The following is a 16718-nucleotide window of genomic DNA, read 5'->3' on the forward strand; positions in this document are numbered from 1 at the left end:
ACAATTTCAGTAAAAACTTAGTACATGATTCTATTATGTCTTTATATCAGAGGCATTTTCTTAACTTTCTTAAGGCTATTTTAAATCTTTTCCTTTAATCATATTTTTCTACACTTTATCTTCCCATGCTATAGGATAGGCATAATAATTGAAATGATACTAAATTGATTATCTTTTAATAGAATAAAAGGCTTCTTGAAATAGTTCGCACCATGTCTCGAAATGATGTCTCATGATCTTGTATAAATCTTATGATTGGTTTCTAATATGTAATGGGGAAACATTTACATATTGTTTATGGACTCTTTAGTATTTGAGCGGAATTAGACACCCTTGTATACAGACAACTACACTGCAACAACATTCATACATACACGTGTCTATCTTAATATCTGAAATAGACTATGCTGATATCCCCATGATTTGATTTAAAAAATAATCAAATAAAGCCTCGTTTTTCACAATCAGATAAATAAGTTACATTCTTTATGCTTTATTACATTTTCAACAGTGAAATACATAGAGGATATTCAATGTTTTGTAGTTAGATATGGAATTTATTTCATGACTGGGACAGGATTTTGCGATATTTTCACGACTGCAAAGCACGAGTGAAAATATAAAAAAAATCCTTTCTCACAAGTGAAGTAAATTCCTTATCCAATTACAACACTTTGAATTTTCTGTTTATTACATTTTCTTTGATTTTCCCTTTGTCTCTGTCTTTTCTTAACACAGTTAACACAGTCACATTGTGAGAAAGTATCACTTTTATTCGATAAATGAATAGAGAATATTCAATGTTTTGTAGTTATAGATATGGAATTTATTTCACGACTGGACAGGATTTTGCGATATTTTCACGACTGCAAAGCATGAGTGAAAATATTAAAAAAAAATCCTATTTCACAAGTGAAATAAATTCCTTATCCAATTACAACACATTGAATTTTCTGTTTATTACATTTTGTTTGATTTCCCCTTTGTCTTTTCTTAACACAGTGTCATAGGGTGTGACGTCATAATTGAGCGGTTGGGACGTCATATAGCTTAGCAGTTGTGGGATTGAAAACATTATAACATGGATTTTAGCAACATATTTTGGGAAGAAATTGGTAGTTTAAGTCAGTATCAAGAGTCCGCACCATCTTTAGTTACTATCTCTATCTTATGTTAGGCCAAAAATATTTTTACTTACTTAGATATCCTTTCACACTGTGACAGAGTATCACTTTGGTTATCTTTTCACACTGTGAGAGAATATCAATTTTACTCAATAAATAAATCAAAGTATTTCACTGTTGAAAATGTAATAATGTGATTTATTTATCGAATAAAAGTGATACTTTCTCACAATGTGACTGTGTTAACTGTGTTAAGAAAAGACAGAGACAAAGGGAAAATCAAAGAAAATGTAATAAACAGAAAATTCAAAGTGTCGTAATTGGATAAGGAATTTACTTCACTTGTGAGACAGGATTTTTTTTATATTTTCACTCATGCTTTGCAGTCGTGAAAATATCGCAAAATCCTGTCCCAGTCGTGAAATAAATTCCATATCTATAACTACAAAACATTGAATATTCTCTATTTATTCATTGACATCCACATTCGTATATCCATAGCATGTCCACTGTTGATTTACCGGAATAGATGATAATTTTGTTGTTCTTTGTGATAGTACGCTGTATATGTTAAAATTTCTCATTGTTTTCTGTTTTTTTTTTCTGAGTGAGCTATTTTGTATTTTTATTTATTTTTATCTGCTGTGTTTATTTAATTGATTATTTATAATATAAATGTAGGAAGCTGTATCGATCATAGTGGAAACACAGTAAAGAACGGAGATATTTTCTCTCCAAACCGAACTGACCCTTGTCATATGTGCACGTGTGAGAATGGAGTAGAGACTAACTGTAACTATATCTACTGTGATGCCCCTCCCTGTGAAAAGTACGAGTTAGTGGAGGGAACTTGTTGTGGCTTTATTTGCCTTGATGAGGAAACCTCAGGTATTTTATTTGCTTTTAATGTAAAATCTGTCGCCTCTGTACCCTCCGGGAAGCTTATATCAGTTTTTTTCGCTTAAATAAACAGAGTATGAATTCTCTCCTTTTAAATTCTTTTTTCAAATGATAAGATACAGGAAGACTTCAATAATTCCGTTAACATTTGTAAATTAAAAAAGAATTTAAAAAACAAATCTTAAATTTTTATTAACCTTATATAACCAGAGCAATGGAATAAAAAGAGGAATTGTCAAAAACCTATTAACGTTTATTTTACAAGAAGTATATTGCTGTAACTCCTGTTGTTCTCATAATTCAATCATTTTATTCTGATATGAATCTCAGCAGACATCATAAGTATGTAAAAAGTCAAGATAACGAATAGTGATCATTATTACATTTTCAACAGTGAAATACTGTAATTTATTTACTGAATAAAAGTGATATTCTTACACAGTGTGCAAGGGTATCAAAATGGTATTCTCACAGTGTGAGAATATCAGAAGTGCGGCAAAACTTACGATTTTCCTTCCCTTCACGAAGAGTGTTTTTAAAGAAAGTCCCTGGCCTGTTATAAGATAGGGTTAATGAGCCATCCCGACAGACACTAATAGTTATACTGCCAAAGTTTTTCCAAATATGTCGTTAAAAATCCATGTTTACAACGTTTTTCAATCTCGCAATCGCTTATAGCAATGACATGTCAACCGCTCAACTTTAACGTCACAGCCTATGACACTGTGTTACGAAAAGACAAAGGCAAAGGAAAAATCAAAGAAAATGTAATAAACAGAAAATTCGATGTTTTGTAGATGAATATGGAATTTATTTCACTCGTGAGACAGGATTTTTTTTATATTTTCACTCGTGCTTCGCACTCGAGAAAATATCAAAAAATCCTGTCCCATGAGTGAAATAAATTCCATACTCGTCTACAACACATTGAATATCCTCTATATCTCACGAATGCAGTACAGCATACGAATGGTGAGCAAGGCAAAAACACGGACCTCTGAAAACACCAGAGATGGGGTCAGATGTCTAGTAGGAGATGTATTGCGATAAACATACCGAAATCATGACAATTACATATACTTATCTTAAAATCATTTGTTCTTATATTATGTCTTTCTTTCCTATTCAAGAGAAATTGACTTGTGTTGATAACCTGGGGAACCCTGTGCCTGATGGATCCAAATTCACAGACTCCTTAGATCCTTGTCTAGAATGCAGTTGTAACAATGGAAATGTAAACTGTGAATATCAAATGTGCAAACCCCTGAAATGTCGTAATTTCCAGTATGTTGAAGGAACTTGTTGTGAAGTCATTTGTTTTGATGATATTATTACAAAGAGCAGTTTCATTGGCCGTGTTCAGATAAGCATCCCCATAACAGCCAGATTTGCACCTGAATCTCGGATCATTATTTATTACATAAGGAGTGATGGTGAAGTGGTTTCCAGTAGTAAAACTCTACAAGTGGAAAAATGTTTTGACAATAAGGTTGTTCTTGACTTTTCAATTTAGGTTAAATTTGTTGTACATACGTAAAATTAAATTATGTTATAGATTGACCCAAGATCAACTCTCAATGTCAATATATGTTTCAGGTAAAAATGGATTTTCTCAACAAGTCTGTCAGGCCTGGGAGTAATGCGACTATCCGTGTTTCAGCAGACCCCCAGTCCTCTTGTTCTATTGGTGTTGTGGACAAAAGTATAGATCTTTTGAAAGCTGGGCACCAGATGACTAAAAAAAAGGTATAGGTCATGTAAGAACTGGAGTTTGATTGTGTTTTATTGGGATGCAAGATATGCATAAAAGTATATCTCGAGTAACTGGTAGGGTATGGAAATAAATATCATTGCCCATTAAACGTTTTGCTTAATTTCTTTGTTTAAACACTTCTCTTAAAGACAAAAACAGTGATTTTTTTAAAAAAGAAAATTCACTCCAATGTTATGGTTGTGGTATCTTATAGTATAACTTTTATATAATATCCCCCTACTACTTCTTCGTATTGTTTTTGCAAAATAAAGAAAAAAAACATGAAGAGGATAAAAAGGAAAAGTAACACTTAACTATTAAAGGGGCATAGACACAGATTTGAAGTTAATATTTTCTCTGATTTTCTGTAGTATATCATGACTATATTTTTCCTGAAATAAGAAAAGAATGAGAATAAACAAGGAAAAGACGGCTTTGAATAAAGATACATATATTCTCAGTATGATAAATGTAATTATGTGTTTGTTGATTTGTGATAATTTAAGATTTTCAAAGGGCTTCGTCTAGTTTAACAGTGGTATCTGTGGTATCTCTTTCGTTTTACTGTGGTATCTTTAGTTTTACAATGGTACGTATGTAATTTAAGAGGTAATGATAACAAAGAGTGATCAATCATTAAGGATACACCAAAGGCTTTTTCCAAGATTTTCAACATTTTTTGAGATTTTTGGCTAAGAAAAAGAAGTTAATCACTACTTTATGATGCATGTAAAATTCTTGGTAATTATGAAATGGTTTTCTAATTATTTAACAATAATGAAACATAAACACTACCACATGTGAATGTTCCGTTATTGAAGCTTCTGATTTGATCTGTGACTGTGTGCTCATGACAGACGCAACAAATTACTGTGACCACTTAGGGAATTCTTCACTAGCCACACAGAGGTTATCAGTAATTAAACTACAGGAACTCTAGATTTAGAGAAAGAGATCTAACAGATCACTGATCACTATAAAATAGGAGGTGGAGCTTAGCTCTTGCCTTTTTTGCCGGGAAATCTTTCTGATTCAGAATTGAACCTATTTTACGTAATTAAAAGCATCTAAATACAGAAAAGAACCTCCCATTCTTGTGAATATGCATAGGAAATATGGCTAAGTGACAGGTATCCAAAGCTGAATCTCCAAGGTGTCATATATTCCTAGCTTTGGCAGATTTTGTTGTGTAATGGGTTTTCCCTTTTTTATTGACCAATTTCTCTGAAAATTGGATGGGTTGCTTCTCAAATGTGTGTTCACAAAAATGTATCTCAGATTTTTGATATCTAGCTTAGTTTTGGAATTATTGAGGGAAATGTTAAATTAAGCTAATAAATTTGTAGCATTGAAGTGCAAATGGCTGTAACTTTTTAATTAGAATCTATCTAGTGGTGTCTTTCTAGATTTACAGTGATATCTCTTTAGTTATACAGTGGTGTCTTTCTAGTTTTACAGTGATATCTTTTTAGTTATACAGTGGTGTCTTTCTAGGTTTACAGTGATATCTCTTTAGTTTTACAGTGATATCTTTTGAGTTATACAGTGATGTCTTTCTAGATTTACAGTGATATCTCTTTAGTTATACAGTGGTGTCTTTCTAGGTTTACAGTGATATCTCTTTAGTTTTACAGTGATATCTTTTTAGTTATACAGTGGTGTCTTTCTAGGTTTACAGTGATATCTCTTTAGTTATACAGTGATATCTCTTTAGTTTTACAGTGATATCTTTTTAGTTATACAGTGGTGTCTTTCTAGATTTACAGTGATATCTCTTTAGTTATACAGTGGTGTCTTTCTAGTTTTATAGTGATATCTCTTTAGTTATACAGTGGTGTCTTTCTAGGTTTACAGTGATATCTCTTTAGTTATACAGTGATGTCTTTCTAGATTTACAGTGATATCTCTTTAGTTATACAGTGGTGTTTTCTAGATTTACAGTGATATCTCTTTAGTTATACAGTGGTGTCTTTCTAGGTTTACAGTGATATTTCTTTAGTTATACAGTGGTGTCTTTCTAGGTTTACAGTGATATCTCTTTAAATAAACAATAGAATCTACTTATTTTTACAGTGATATCTTTCTAACTTTACAGTGGTATTTCTTAATTTCCCATGTTTTCTATATATCTTTTATAGTTTTACAGTGGTATCTCTTTTGATTTACAGTGGTTTTCCTTAAATTTTACATTGGTATCTATTAATAGTACCGTTCTGTCTTGTAAGTTTTAGTGGTATCTTTTAAGTTTCACTGTGCTACTTTACACTAGTATCTCTTTCTAGCCTTACAGTGGTATCTCCTAGTTGTACCGTTGAGTCTCGTTAAATTTATTGGGTTTTTTTACTGTGGTATCTCATTAGATTTTAGTGATATCTTTTTAAATTTACAGTGGTATATCTTTTGTGGTATCTATGTAAAAGAGAAAGGCCAAAAACTGTCCATTCTGTGAGAGAAAGAACTAATCGAGGGCCGTAGGCCCGAGATTAGTTCTTTCTTTCACAGAATGGACAGTTAGAGGCCTTTCTTTTACTTAAAACATGATTTCCTTTGTTCTGCGATTTAAATTTAAAAAAATGTACAATACTGGTATCAGATATGACAGGTAGCACACATACAATGACAAGTTCATTGTTTACAGAATGGACAGTCACAGGTAAGCTAGGGATGCAGAGCAATTTGTTGAATAGTCCTTTGTGTTCAAATGCAAATAACAAAAGGTCTTTGTCAAAAGAATGGACAGTTACAGGTAGATTTTGGGGATACTAGTGTTTATACAAGGATGCGATGCTTCAAAATCAGTTTATAGTTTGCGTTGTAAAGGCATGCATGTTTTCCTCCGACGAGAGAGTATATGACAGAATCAAATACTAATGAACTTAAAGGTGCACAAAATCAGTGATAGTTGGACCTGGGAACAGATAATAGTAAAAGAAAATATTAGCCAAACTTTGACCCAAAAATGATTTTCTTCTTCGACAGATAATCAAATTCGAATCAAATCTGGAAATGTTTTATTTGAATTCAGTTTTTGAGGATACCGGTATATCGACTGCAGCAGTGCAATGGTGAGATGTAAATTGTGATCATAGTTTTGGATTAGCCACGAGCCAAACTTCGACTTGAAAATGTATTTCAAATCAAATCTGGAAATGTTTCAATTTTAATTATTTTCTATGGAGGCAGTGTAGTGCTCATGGTGCAAACTGTTTTCTGGGTGGTGGATTTAGTATTAGCCGTACTTCATTCTTAAAATGGATTCTTCTCAAGGGAATGATATTTTCGAAATTTAAATCAAATGTGAAATTGTGTCATTTAAATTCAAGTTTTGTGAAAATTTAGTGTTGAGTTTTGAAATATTGGGCATTATTCATGGATTTAAAAGTATAAAATCGAGCGGATGCTGTGCAGACATTGTGTTCTGGATTAAGTTTGATCTCTATGTTCTTTTTGTTATTTACATGTACATGTAAATTAAATCGTATTTAATCATTAAATATATTTTAATGTATTTGTTTTTGTTTCCTCTTGGGCACATTCCAAAGTTTACCTGTAACTCTCCATTTTGTTTGTTTTAACTGTCCATTCTTTTTGAAAAAACTGTCCATTCTTAAACAGAATGGACAGTTTTCCAAAAAGAATGGACAATTACAGGTGAATGAATGAATTGTAAGGGGAGTTAGCTCAACATTAAGCTATAGAATGGAAAACACAAACAAAAGGTTTACGTCACAATCAATTTTAATTAGTTTTACAGTTTACTGACCACAGAATCGAGCCATTTCCATTATTATCCAAGGGCAAGGGACTGCAACAGAAACAGGAAAAATACAAATATAAGTGAGTTTCATCAGGCACTTTCTTTGATTTATGTTGAAAATATCCTATTTCTGTATATATAGTTTCAACATCTTTATGAATTTCTTTTCTAGGTATCGGGTATTGATTTTAACTTACCGATATCATATTTTATTTTCGAGAATTTATTATAATCCGGTGAACAAGTCTTTACACGCAAATGAAATACTCATGAATAGTTACAGGAAGGACTATGTTATTTTTTTAATGAAGGATTATGTCTCCCGGAATAAGTAGCAGAAAATATGAGCTTTTTGCAGTATGTAATTGAAGGTGACTAGTTCCAGATTAAATCTGATATTTGGTCCACGTTGCTTACGTTAATGTAATAAAGGTCTATTGATTTCCAAGAAATTATTATTATATTTTTAATGCTGCTATGTTTAGGTTGATTTTCGAGTACCCCTCCATTCATTATTTAAAAATATTGGAACGACGGCTCCGAAATCCGGAGGTCTATTGCTTTTAAAGAATGTATAGATACGAGGATAGTGACCTACTTAAAATCCACTGCTTTAAATGCGCATAATTATTTTTGTCTCTGTATGATGCAGACATGTTTTAAATAAATTATTTAATTAATACATTTAAAAAGTGAGTGCTAGGAAGTTGCCAAAATGCAGCAATATCGAAATTGGTCTCGATGGCTTTATATGGAGAGTACCTGACTTATATGGTGAGGATACTGGGCCCGATACCTAGCATTGCCATTCGTTTTCTTAGTAAAATGTAACTTTATCACATTTTCTATGCTTTAACAAGCACCAAGAGGTATGAGGGAGAACTTGAACAAAATATAAAAACTTGTTCTCCAGGTGATTTGCAACTGTCAATTCCAAAAAATAATGTAGCTCTCAAATAAAAGATTGGCGTCACAAGTGGAATTTCAGCCAGCTACATTTATTCAATTTTGATACTGATATTATGATAGTTAGCTTTTTGTTTCTATGACAGCCTGTAAAGTACATGTATAGATAATTCTTAAAAATTGTAGAGATGTCTGTAAACGGTCCACTTCAGTCACTCGTGTAAAACTTAATTACAAGCATACTGTAGATTTCTAAATATACGCGAGGAATTAATTATTGCGTAATTTCACGAGAAGATTATTCGCTTTTATTTCTATGATGCTGAAATCCATGTAAAATCCCTTGAGCAACCGTCCACTCGCAAATTATTGTTCTCGCGATTTTTATGTCTATGAGCCATTTCGCTATATTAGTACACAATTCGTATAATAAAGAATCTACAGTATTGATGTAGTGTAGCTCTGTAGTTTCCTATTTTGAATGTTACTGTTGCTACAATAATTTTATTCTCTGTATTTTTTCTCTTGCAACACAATTTTTCATTGAGTAATGAAAGTATTCTAATATATTACAGACTCTTTTCCTGAATTGTTAAGAAACCCATCAGATATTCCTGTAGACTCTTACAGAACATTTCAGGTAACAATTAAGGTTTTCCTACTTTTGCTAGAAGCAGAGGATATTAATCTGGATCTGTTTATTTGTCATTCTGTTAGTTTGCAACACATTTTCTTTTAAACAAAGGCCAATGTCAGAAACATATTGCATGAAGTGGTTTCCATATACTTTTAGTTCTCTCCTCTTTTGCAATGAAATTTTTTACCCTAACACCCTAAAACTTATGGAAACCTTAGAAATTCATATATTACATAGAATGTATTCCAGTTAATAGACGTTTGTTCTCTTTGAACTTTTGCAATTAAACATAAGGTAATGAATCTTGTATACTACATGTATTACTATGGGACACTGCAATTAAGTGACCAAAGTGTCTGTGACTGGTCCCATACAGGTAAGAGGATAAGGAATGGTAGTGATATGTAAAAAGGGTGTGTGTTATGGTAATATAGAGAGCAATAATTCTGATCTTGTATTCCATTTCAAACGCAAACAAAAGCAAGTAGATTAAAAATATATATTTGCATGGTGTAATAATTGTTTTATAATACTTTTAATTTTCTCTTCTTCTTATAGACTTTTGGATTACGAGTTTTCACAAATTTGAGATTGGAGACCAGACCTTGTATTGATTACATTTATCCCGAAGTTATGTATAATAGAGGTACATATAAGAAACTTCATTATACTATAATGATATACAATATTAATTAGATGCATACTTTAAAAATGTATTATTTACACAATAATATGGAACATTGATTGCATACATGTATCTTTTATTGTAATGTGTAAAGTATGCAACAGAAGTAATATTCAAAATTGAAAATATAAATTTTATAGTAATAGAATTTTATATACATCTACATGCCTACCAATGCCTTTGTATGTATTTTATTCAGCATTACTAATAAACTTTTCTGATATCGCGGATATAAGCCTTAAACCTGGTTTTTGCTTCTACAAGTAATTCTCGTAATGTAGACATTCATATCCGAATAAACTGTTAATGTACCATTAATTCATGAACAGCTGCTTTTAAACAATACCATGGCTTACAGAAAGACACATAAAAAATATCTGAAAATATTCATCTTCCAGAAATAACAAGTAATTTCAGAATTTTTCAGTAATGTAGTACTATTTTAATTTCAAAGACATTTTTTCAGTGGAGGCTGTTATCGATTCTGAAATGCCATCTGCAGGCAATACTGCTAATGAAAAAGTCCGAAGTTTCTTCCCCGAGACGTGGCTATGGGAGATAGACCTCATCGGGTTGGTGAAAATTTAATTGTTTTGTTCCATCATACGGTAAACATGATACTCCATAAAGATAAACCTCATGTTTCATTCAAATAAGTCCATTCTCTTAAAAAGTATTACCGGTAGAATTCCTCAAAATGTTTGCAGCATGCATATTTTTGGAGGATAAAAAGTCATTTCTAATGTTTTCTGCACTTTCAAAATTGATAAATGTTATTTTCTAATGTTATGCTGAACAACTTAATAATTTTGAAAATCTGTTCAAATGTTACAAATAGTTTTACAACTGGAAAGTTTAAAATGTTTTAGCACTCATCAATGACACTTCATCAAGATACTTTCTATTTCAATAAAGAGATTCAGGAGAAAATACTCTGGTACGGACGATTCCAGACACCATTACAGAATGGAAAGGAAACGCCATATGTTTAAACACTGTTTCTGGGCTTGGAATCTCTTCAGTTTCCAGTATAACAGCATTCCAGCCGTTCTTTTTATCTTTCACACTTCCATATTCAGCAGTCCGGAATGAGGTGGTCCCTGTTCTTGTGACTATATTCAACTATTTAACAGAATGTCTAGTGGTAAGTCATCTCTCTAATGGAATGTCTAGTGGTAAGTCATCTATCCAATAGAATGTCTAGTGGTAAGTCATCTATCCAATAGAATGTCTAGTGGTAAGTCATCTCTCTAACAGAATGTCTAGTGGTAAGTCATCTCTCTAATAGAATGTCTTGTGGTAAGTCATCTCTCTAATAGAATGTCTAGTGGTAAGTCATCTCTCTAATAGAATGTCTTGTGGTAAGTCATCTCTCTAATAGAATGTCTTGTGGTAAGCGATGCATTTAACGAAATATCTTGTATCTGAAGACAGAAATGTTCATACATTTAATATAAACATTTGATCAAATATAAAATAATTATCTATGATTGATTGCATATTGTTTTACGCCCATTTAGAGAATTTTTCACTCATAAAGATACGTCACCATATACCAGGGAAGGACTTCAAATTTAGACCTATAATCGGCACTCAGGGCCATTGAGCAGTGAGGGTTCTTTATTGTGACAACGCCTTAACGTGACACGGGGCATCGGTTTTTAAGGTCTCATCAGAATTATCCGTGACTTTGACTTGTAGTGCCGGGGGCTTGGCGAAGGAACAGTCGCTACCTATGTGTTTACGTGTTATGTTTGACGCGGCGCGGCGAACGAGAATGCCTCCTGATTATCAATGAAAAAAATAATGTTTGCATAAAAATTTTAGCCCTCGTTGTATTTTTCACCTTGTCGTCAGTTGACGAACTCAGAACAGTGAAATGTAATGAGACAATTATTTAAACTTTGCTTGTTAGTATGGGAATTAATATTGCAGAAAAACTACAATAGCTGCAACGTTAATTCCCATACTATCAAACAAAGATAATAATCATATAACGTAAGATCAAGTACGTAAGTTTTGTATTATTGATATGTACACCAAAAAATAAAATTCTCAAGAATTCTATACACCAACGTAGCTTGCTTAGGAGCGTTCAAAGCATCAATAAACGACGGTTGTTTTTCGAAAGAAATAAACGCGGAATATTCAGTGGATGGAAATATATTTCCTTTAACACAACTGTGTCTTGGCGAATTTAAAACTGGGTAAAATCGTTGCAAGTGTATAATGACTTGTATAAAATGTACACAAAAGATGCAAATAAGAACTAATATTAACATTAAACTTAAATTGAACGAATATTAAACTTTTTTGGTCAATTTTTAACTGCAGTTTTGTGTTGTATCAGATTTGTTTGTCACATAAATTTAATGTATCATATCAACATTATTCCCTGTTTCAAGTAGTAAGCAAAATGGATTCACTGAAGTATGTGTTCTTTTTTGCAAAGCTTTATTGTTTGCATATTTTGGATTATGTAACATAATATGAATAAGTTTTTTAGGTGTAAATGGGAATTCTTTTAAAAAAAAAATACAATGTATTATGAACTATTTTTTTCTGCAGATGAGGGTGACGTTAGTGGCCTCCAAAGAGTTCAGAGTCCAGAGTGCTGCCTATATGCGGACACGGATATTGTGTGTTTGTGGTGGAGAGTCAGAGACTTTACGTTACCTCATCACTCCTCTCAAGATTGGCAAAATCAGCATCCAAACACAGGTGCACTATCTTCTCCGCATTTCCCGTAATTTCAAATATTTAAAAAATGAATTAATAAGAGCTTTGCTGCTCACATTCGCTGCGATCTTTAACGAACTTCACATAGGCAGCATATTTGACACCAATGTATACATGTATCTATCGTGATTACTGTAAACAACAAATAAAGCATCTTAATTGTTACTTTTCTCAAAGCTTTTCTTGATCAGGAAATGGAACCGAGTGCCTGAAATAATATTTTTCTTTATTGTTTAAATGAATAGAGGACCAATGAAGTTTGTTGTAAATAAATATGATGTTTCAGGCTGAGTCTATTGCCGATGATGGGACCTGTGGTAATAGTGTTGTCAGTAGGGAGGGTTCGGGAGTGTTCGATGCAGTCCGACGGGAACTCCTTGTCGACGCAGAAGGAATAGAACAGGAATACACTTATTCTTCATATTTGTGTCCCACAGGTACGTCTTTTGTTCACAGTTGATTGTTTAGAAAGATGACGTGTCCCACAAGTACGTCATTTGTTAACAATTGATAGTTTAGAAAGATGACGTGTCTCACAGGTACGTCATTTGTTAACAATTGATAGTTTAGAAAGATGACGTGTCCCACAGGTACGTCATTTGTTAACAATTGATAGTTAAGAAAGATGACGTGTCCCACAGGCACATCGTATGTTAACAATTGATAGTTTAGAAAGATGATGGTCCCACAGGCACGTCATATGTTAACAATTGATAGTTTAGAAAGATGACATGTCCAACAGGCACATCATATGTTAACAATTGATAGTTTAGAAAGATGACGTGTCCCACAGGTACATCATATGTTAACAATTGATAGTTTAGAAAGATGACGTGTCCCACAGGTACATCATATGTTTATCATTGATAATTTAGAAAGATGTTGTGATACCATAGCTCTTAAATGAACAGACAGAGAAGATTTATTCCACAGATTTACAATTATAAGTACTCGTTGCAATACCCAAAACATTAAACTAATGAAGACAATGAAATCAGAGAATTTGAAACGGAGAACTTGTCGCAAAGCATTTCTTAAAAATCCATCTGTGACTATTAATTTATGCGAGAGAGGAAATATTCTACAAAAATACACAAATAAATGGTTTTTGAGAAAGGAAAGTAGCAGAAAATTGTCTGTATTTCTAGCAGTGAAAAATAACTGTTTTACAGTAATTCAAAATTTTAATCAAAATCTTTTAACTTGCTTTTTATCAGGTGAACCAAGTTTAACATTGACAGAGAAAATCAAGTTACAAGTTCCAACGAACAGAATTCAAGATTCGGAGAGAGGGGTAGTCAATGTTATTGGTAAGTATATGTGTATATTAAAATGCAAACATATTCATGATCAATAAATATTCAGATATGTTTATAACAAGAGGCCCATGGGCCACATCGCTCACCTGAGCACATTGGCTTGGCAAAAGCACAAATCACTTCAGTATTGAAAAGATTACGGGGGGGGGGGGGGGGGCTTGAATTTTAAACTACCTGATGATGCTTCCATGTCAATATAACAAATGGCTTTGTTGTAATTGAGAAGATTTTTTAAAAAATTTCCCATATATTCCTTTGTAAAAATCTGATCCCCCATTGTGGCTCCTCCCTATCCCAGAGGTCATCATTTGAACAAACCTGAATCTACACTACCTGAGGATGCTTCCATATAAATATGACTCATCATGGCTTTGCTGTTCCTGAGAAGAAGATTTTTAAAGGTTTTTAGCTCACCTGAGCCGAAGGCTCAAGTGAGCTTTTCTGATCACTTTTTGTCCGGCGTCCGTCTGTCTGTCTGTCCGTCTGTCTGTCTGTCTGTGTCTGTAAACTTTTAACATTTTCGACTTCTTCTCAAGAACCACTGGGCCAATTTCAACCAAACTTGCCACAAAGTATCCTTGGGTGAAGGGGATTCAAGTTTGTTAAAATGAAGGGCCACGCCCTTTTTCAAGGGGAGATAATAAAGAATTAGTGAAAAATTAATAGCATCTTTTAAAAATCTTCTTCTCAAGAACCACAGGGCCAGGAAAGATGAAACTCATGTGGAAGCATCCTCAGCTAGTGTAAATTCAAGTTTGTTCAAATGATGACCCCCGGGGGTAGGGCGGGGCCACAATGGAGGATCAAAGTTTTACATAGAAATATATAGGAAAAACCTTTAAAAATCTTCTTCTCAAGAACAGCAAAGACATGGTGAGTCATATTTATATGGAAGCATCCTCAGGTAGTGTAGATTCAATTTTGTTCAAAAGATGACCCCCGGGGGTAGGGCGGGGCCACAATGGAGGATCAAAGTTTTACATAGAAATATATAGGAAAAACCTTTAAAAATCTTCTTCTCAAGAACAGCAAAGACATGGTGAGTCATATTTATATGGAAGCATCCTCAGGTAGTGTAGATTCAATTTTGTTCAAAAGATGACCCCCGGGGGTAGGGCGGGGCCACAATGGAGGATCAAATTTTTACATAGAAATATATAGGAAAAACCTTTAAAAATCTTCTTCTCAAGAACAGCAAAGCCATGGTGAGTCATATTAATATAGAAGCATCCTCAGGTAGTGTAAGTTCAAGTTTGTTCAAATCATGACCCCCGGGGGTAGGGTGGGGCCACAATGGAGGATCAAAGTTTTACATAGAAATATATAGGAAAATATCTTTAAAAATCTTCTTCTCAAGAACAGCAAAGCCATGGTGAGTCATATTAATATAGAAGCATCCTCAGGTAGTGTAAATTCAAGTTTGTTCAAATCATGACCCCCGGGGGTAGGGTGGGGCCACAATGGAGGATCAAAGTTTTACATAGAAATATATAGGAAAATATCTTTAAAAATCTTCTTCTCAAGAACAGCAAAGACATGTTGAGTCATATTTATATGGAAGCATCCTCAGGTAGTGTAGATTCAAGTTTGTTCAAATCATGACCCCCGGGGGTAGGGCGGGGCCACAATGGAGGATCAAAGTTTTACATAGAAATATATAGGAAAAACCTTTAAAAATCTTCTTCTCAAGAACAGCAAAGACATGTTGAGTCATATTTATATGGAAGCATCCTCAGGTAGTGTAAATTCAAGTTTGTTCAAATGATGACCCCCGGGGGTAGGGCGGGGCCACAATGGAGGATCAAAGTTTTATATAGAAATATATAGGAAAAACCTTCAAAAATCTTCTTCTCAAGAACAGCAAAGCCATGATGAGTCATATTTTTTTGGAAGCATCCTCAGGTAGTGTAGATTCAAGTTTGTTCAAATCATGACCCCCGGGGGTAGGGCGGGGCCATGATTGACTATCAAAGTTTTACATAGAAATATTTAGGAAAAATTTTAAAAATCTTCTCAGGAACAGCAAAGCCCTGATTGATCATATTTATATGGAAGCATCCTCAGGTAGTGTAGATTTTATTATGTTCAAGTCATGACCCCCGGGGGTAGGGTGGGGCCACAATGGAGGATCAAAGTCTTAAATAGAAATATATAGGATAATATCTTGGAAGCATCCTCAGGTAGTGTAGATTCAAATTTGTTCAAATGATGACCCCTGGGATAGGGAGGAGCCACAATGGGGGATAAAATTTTTACAAAGGAATATATGGGAAATTTTTTTGGAACATCTCAAGTACAAGAAAGCCATTTGTTATATTGACATGGAAGCATTATCAGGTAGTTTAAAATTCAAGCCCCCCCCCCCCCCCCCCCCGCGGTGGTAATCTTTTCAATACTGAACTCATTTGTGCTTTTGCCTAGCCAATGTGCTCAGGTGAGCGATGTGGCCCATGGGCCTCTTGTTCCTATATATTTCTATGTAAACTTTTGTCCTCCATTGTGGCCCCGCCCTACTCAGGGGGTCATGATTTGAGCAAACTTGAATTTACACTATCTGAAGATACTTCCATATAAATATGACTCATCATGGCTTTGCTCTCCTTGAGAAGAAGATTTTTTAAGATTTTTCCTATATATTTCTATGTAAAACTTTGATCCTCCATTGTGACCCCGCCCTACCCCCAGGGGTCATGATTTGAACAAACTTGAATCTACACTACCTGAGGATGCTTCCACATGAGTTTCATCTTTCCTGGCCCTGTGGTTCTTGAGAAGAAGATTTTCAAAAGATGCTATAAATTTTTCACTAATTCTTCATTATCTCCCCTTGAAAGAAGCATGGCCCTTCATTTGAACAAACTTGAATCCCCTTCACCCGAGGATACTTTGTGGCAAGTT

At 33.7% G+C, this 16718-nt stretch overlaps 1 protein-coding gene across 1 annotated transcript in view; it reads left to right on the forward strand.

The window, feature by feature from the left end:
• LOC133188485 (alpha-2-macroglobulin-like) overlaps positions 1 to 16718 on the forward strand; it is a 52497-nt gene that overhangs the window by 23258 nt on the left and 12521 nt on the right. Inside the window, exons 18-28 of the mRNA XM_061323940.1 lie at positions 1806 to 2012; positions 3155 to 3513; positions 3621 to 3770; positions 7524 to 7614; positions 9016 to 9080; positions 9636 to 9723; positions 10229 to 10334; positions 10678 to 10906; positions 12331 to 12483; positions 12788 to 12938; positions 13719 to 13811. Of these exons, the coding sequence (XP_061179924.1) occupies positions 1806 to 2012; positions 3155 to 3513; positions 3621 to 3770; positions 7524 to 7614; positions 9016 to 9080; positions 9636 to 9723; positions 10229 to 10334; positions 10678 to 10906; positions 12331 to 12483; positions 12788 to 12938; positions 13719 to 13811 (1692 nt within the window). The remainder of the gene's footprint in view (positions 1 to 1805; positions 2013 to 3154; positions 3514 to 3620; positions 3771 to 7523; positions 7615 to 9015; positions 9081 to 9635; positions 9724 to 10228; positions 10335 to 10677; positions 10907 to 12330; positions 12484 to 12787; positions 12939 to 13718; positions 13812 to 16718) is intronic.

The sequence above is a fragment of the Saccostrea echinata genome, unplaced genomic scaffold, assembly GCF_033153115.1.
Source record: "Saccostrea echinata isolate AGI-Se365-2 ecotype Australia unplaced genomic scaffold, CSIRO_AGI_Sech_v1 ptg000016l, whole genome shotgun sequence".
NCBI lineage: Eukaryota > Metazoa > Mollusca > Bivalvia > Ostreida > Ostreidae > Saccostrea > Saccostrea echinata.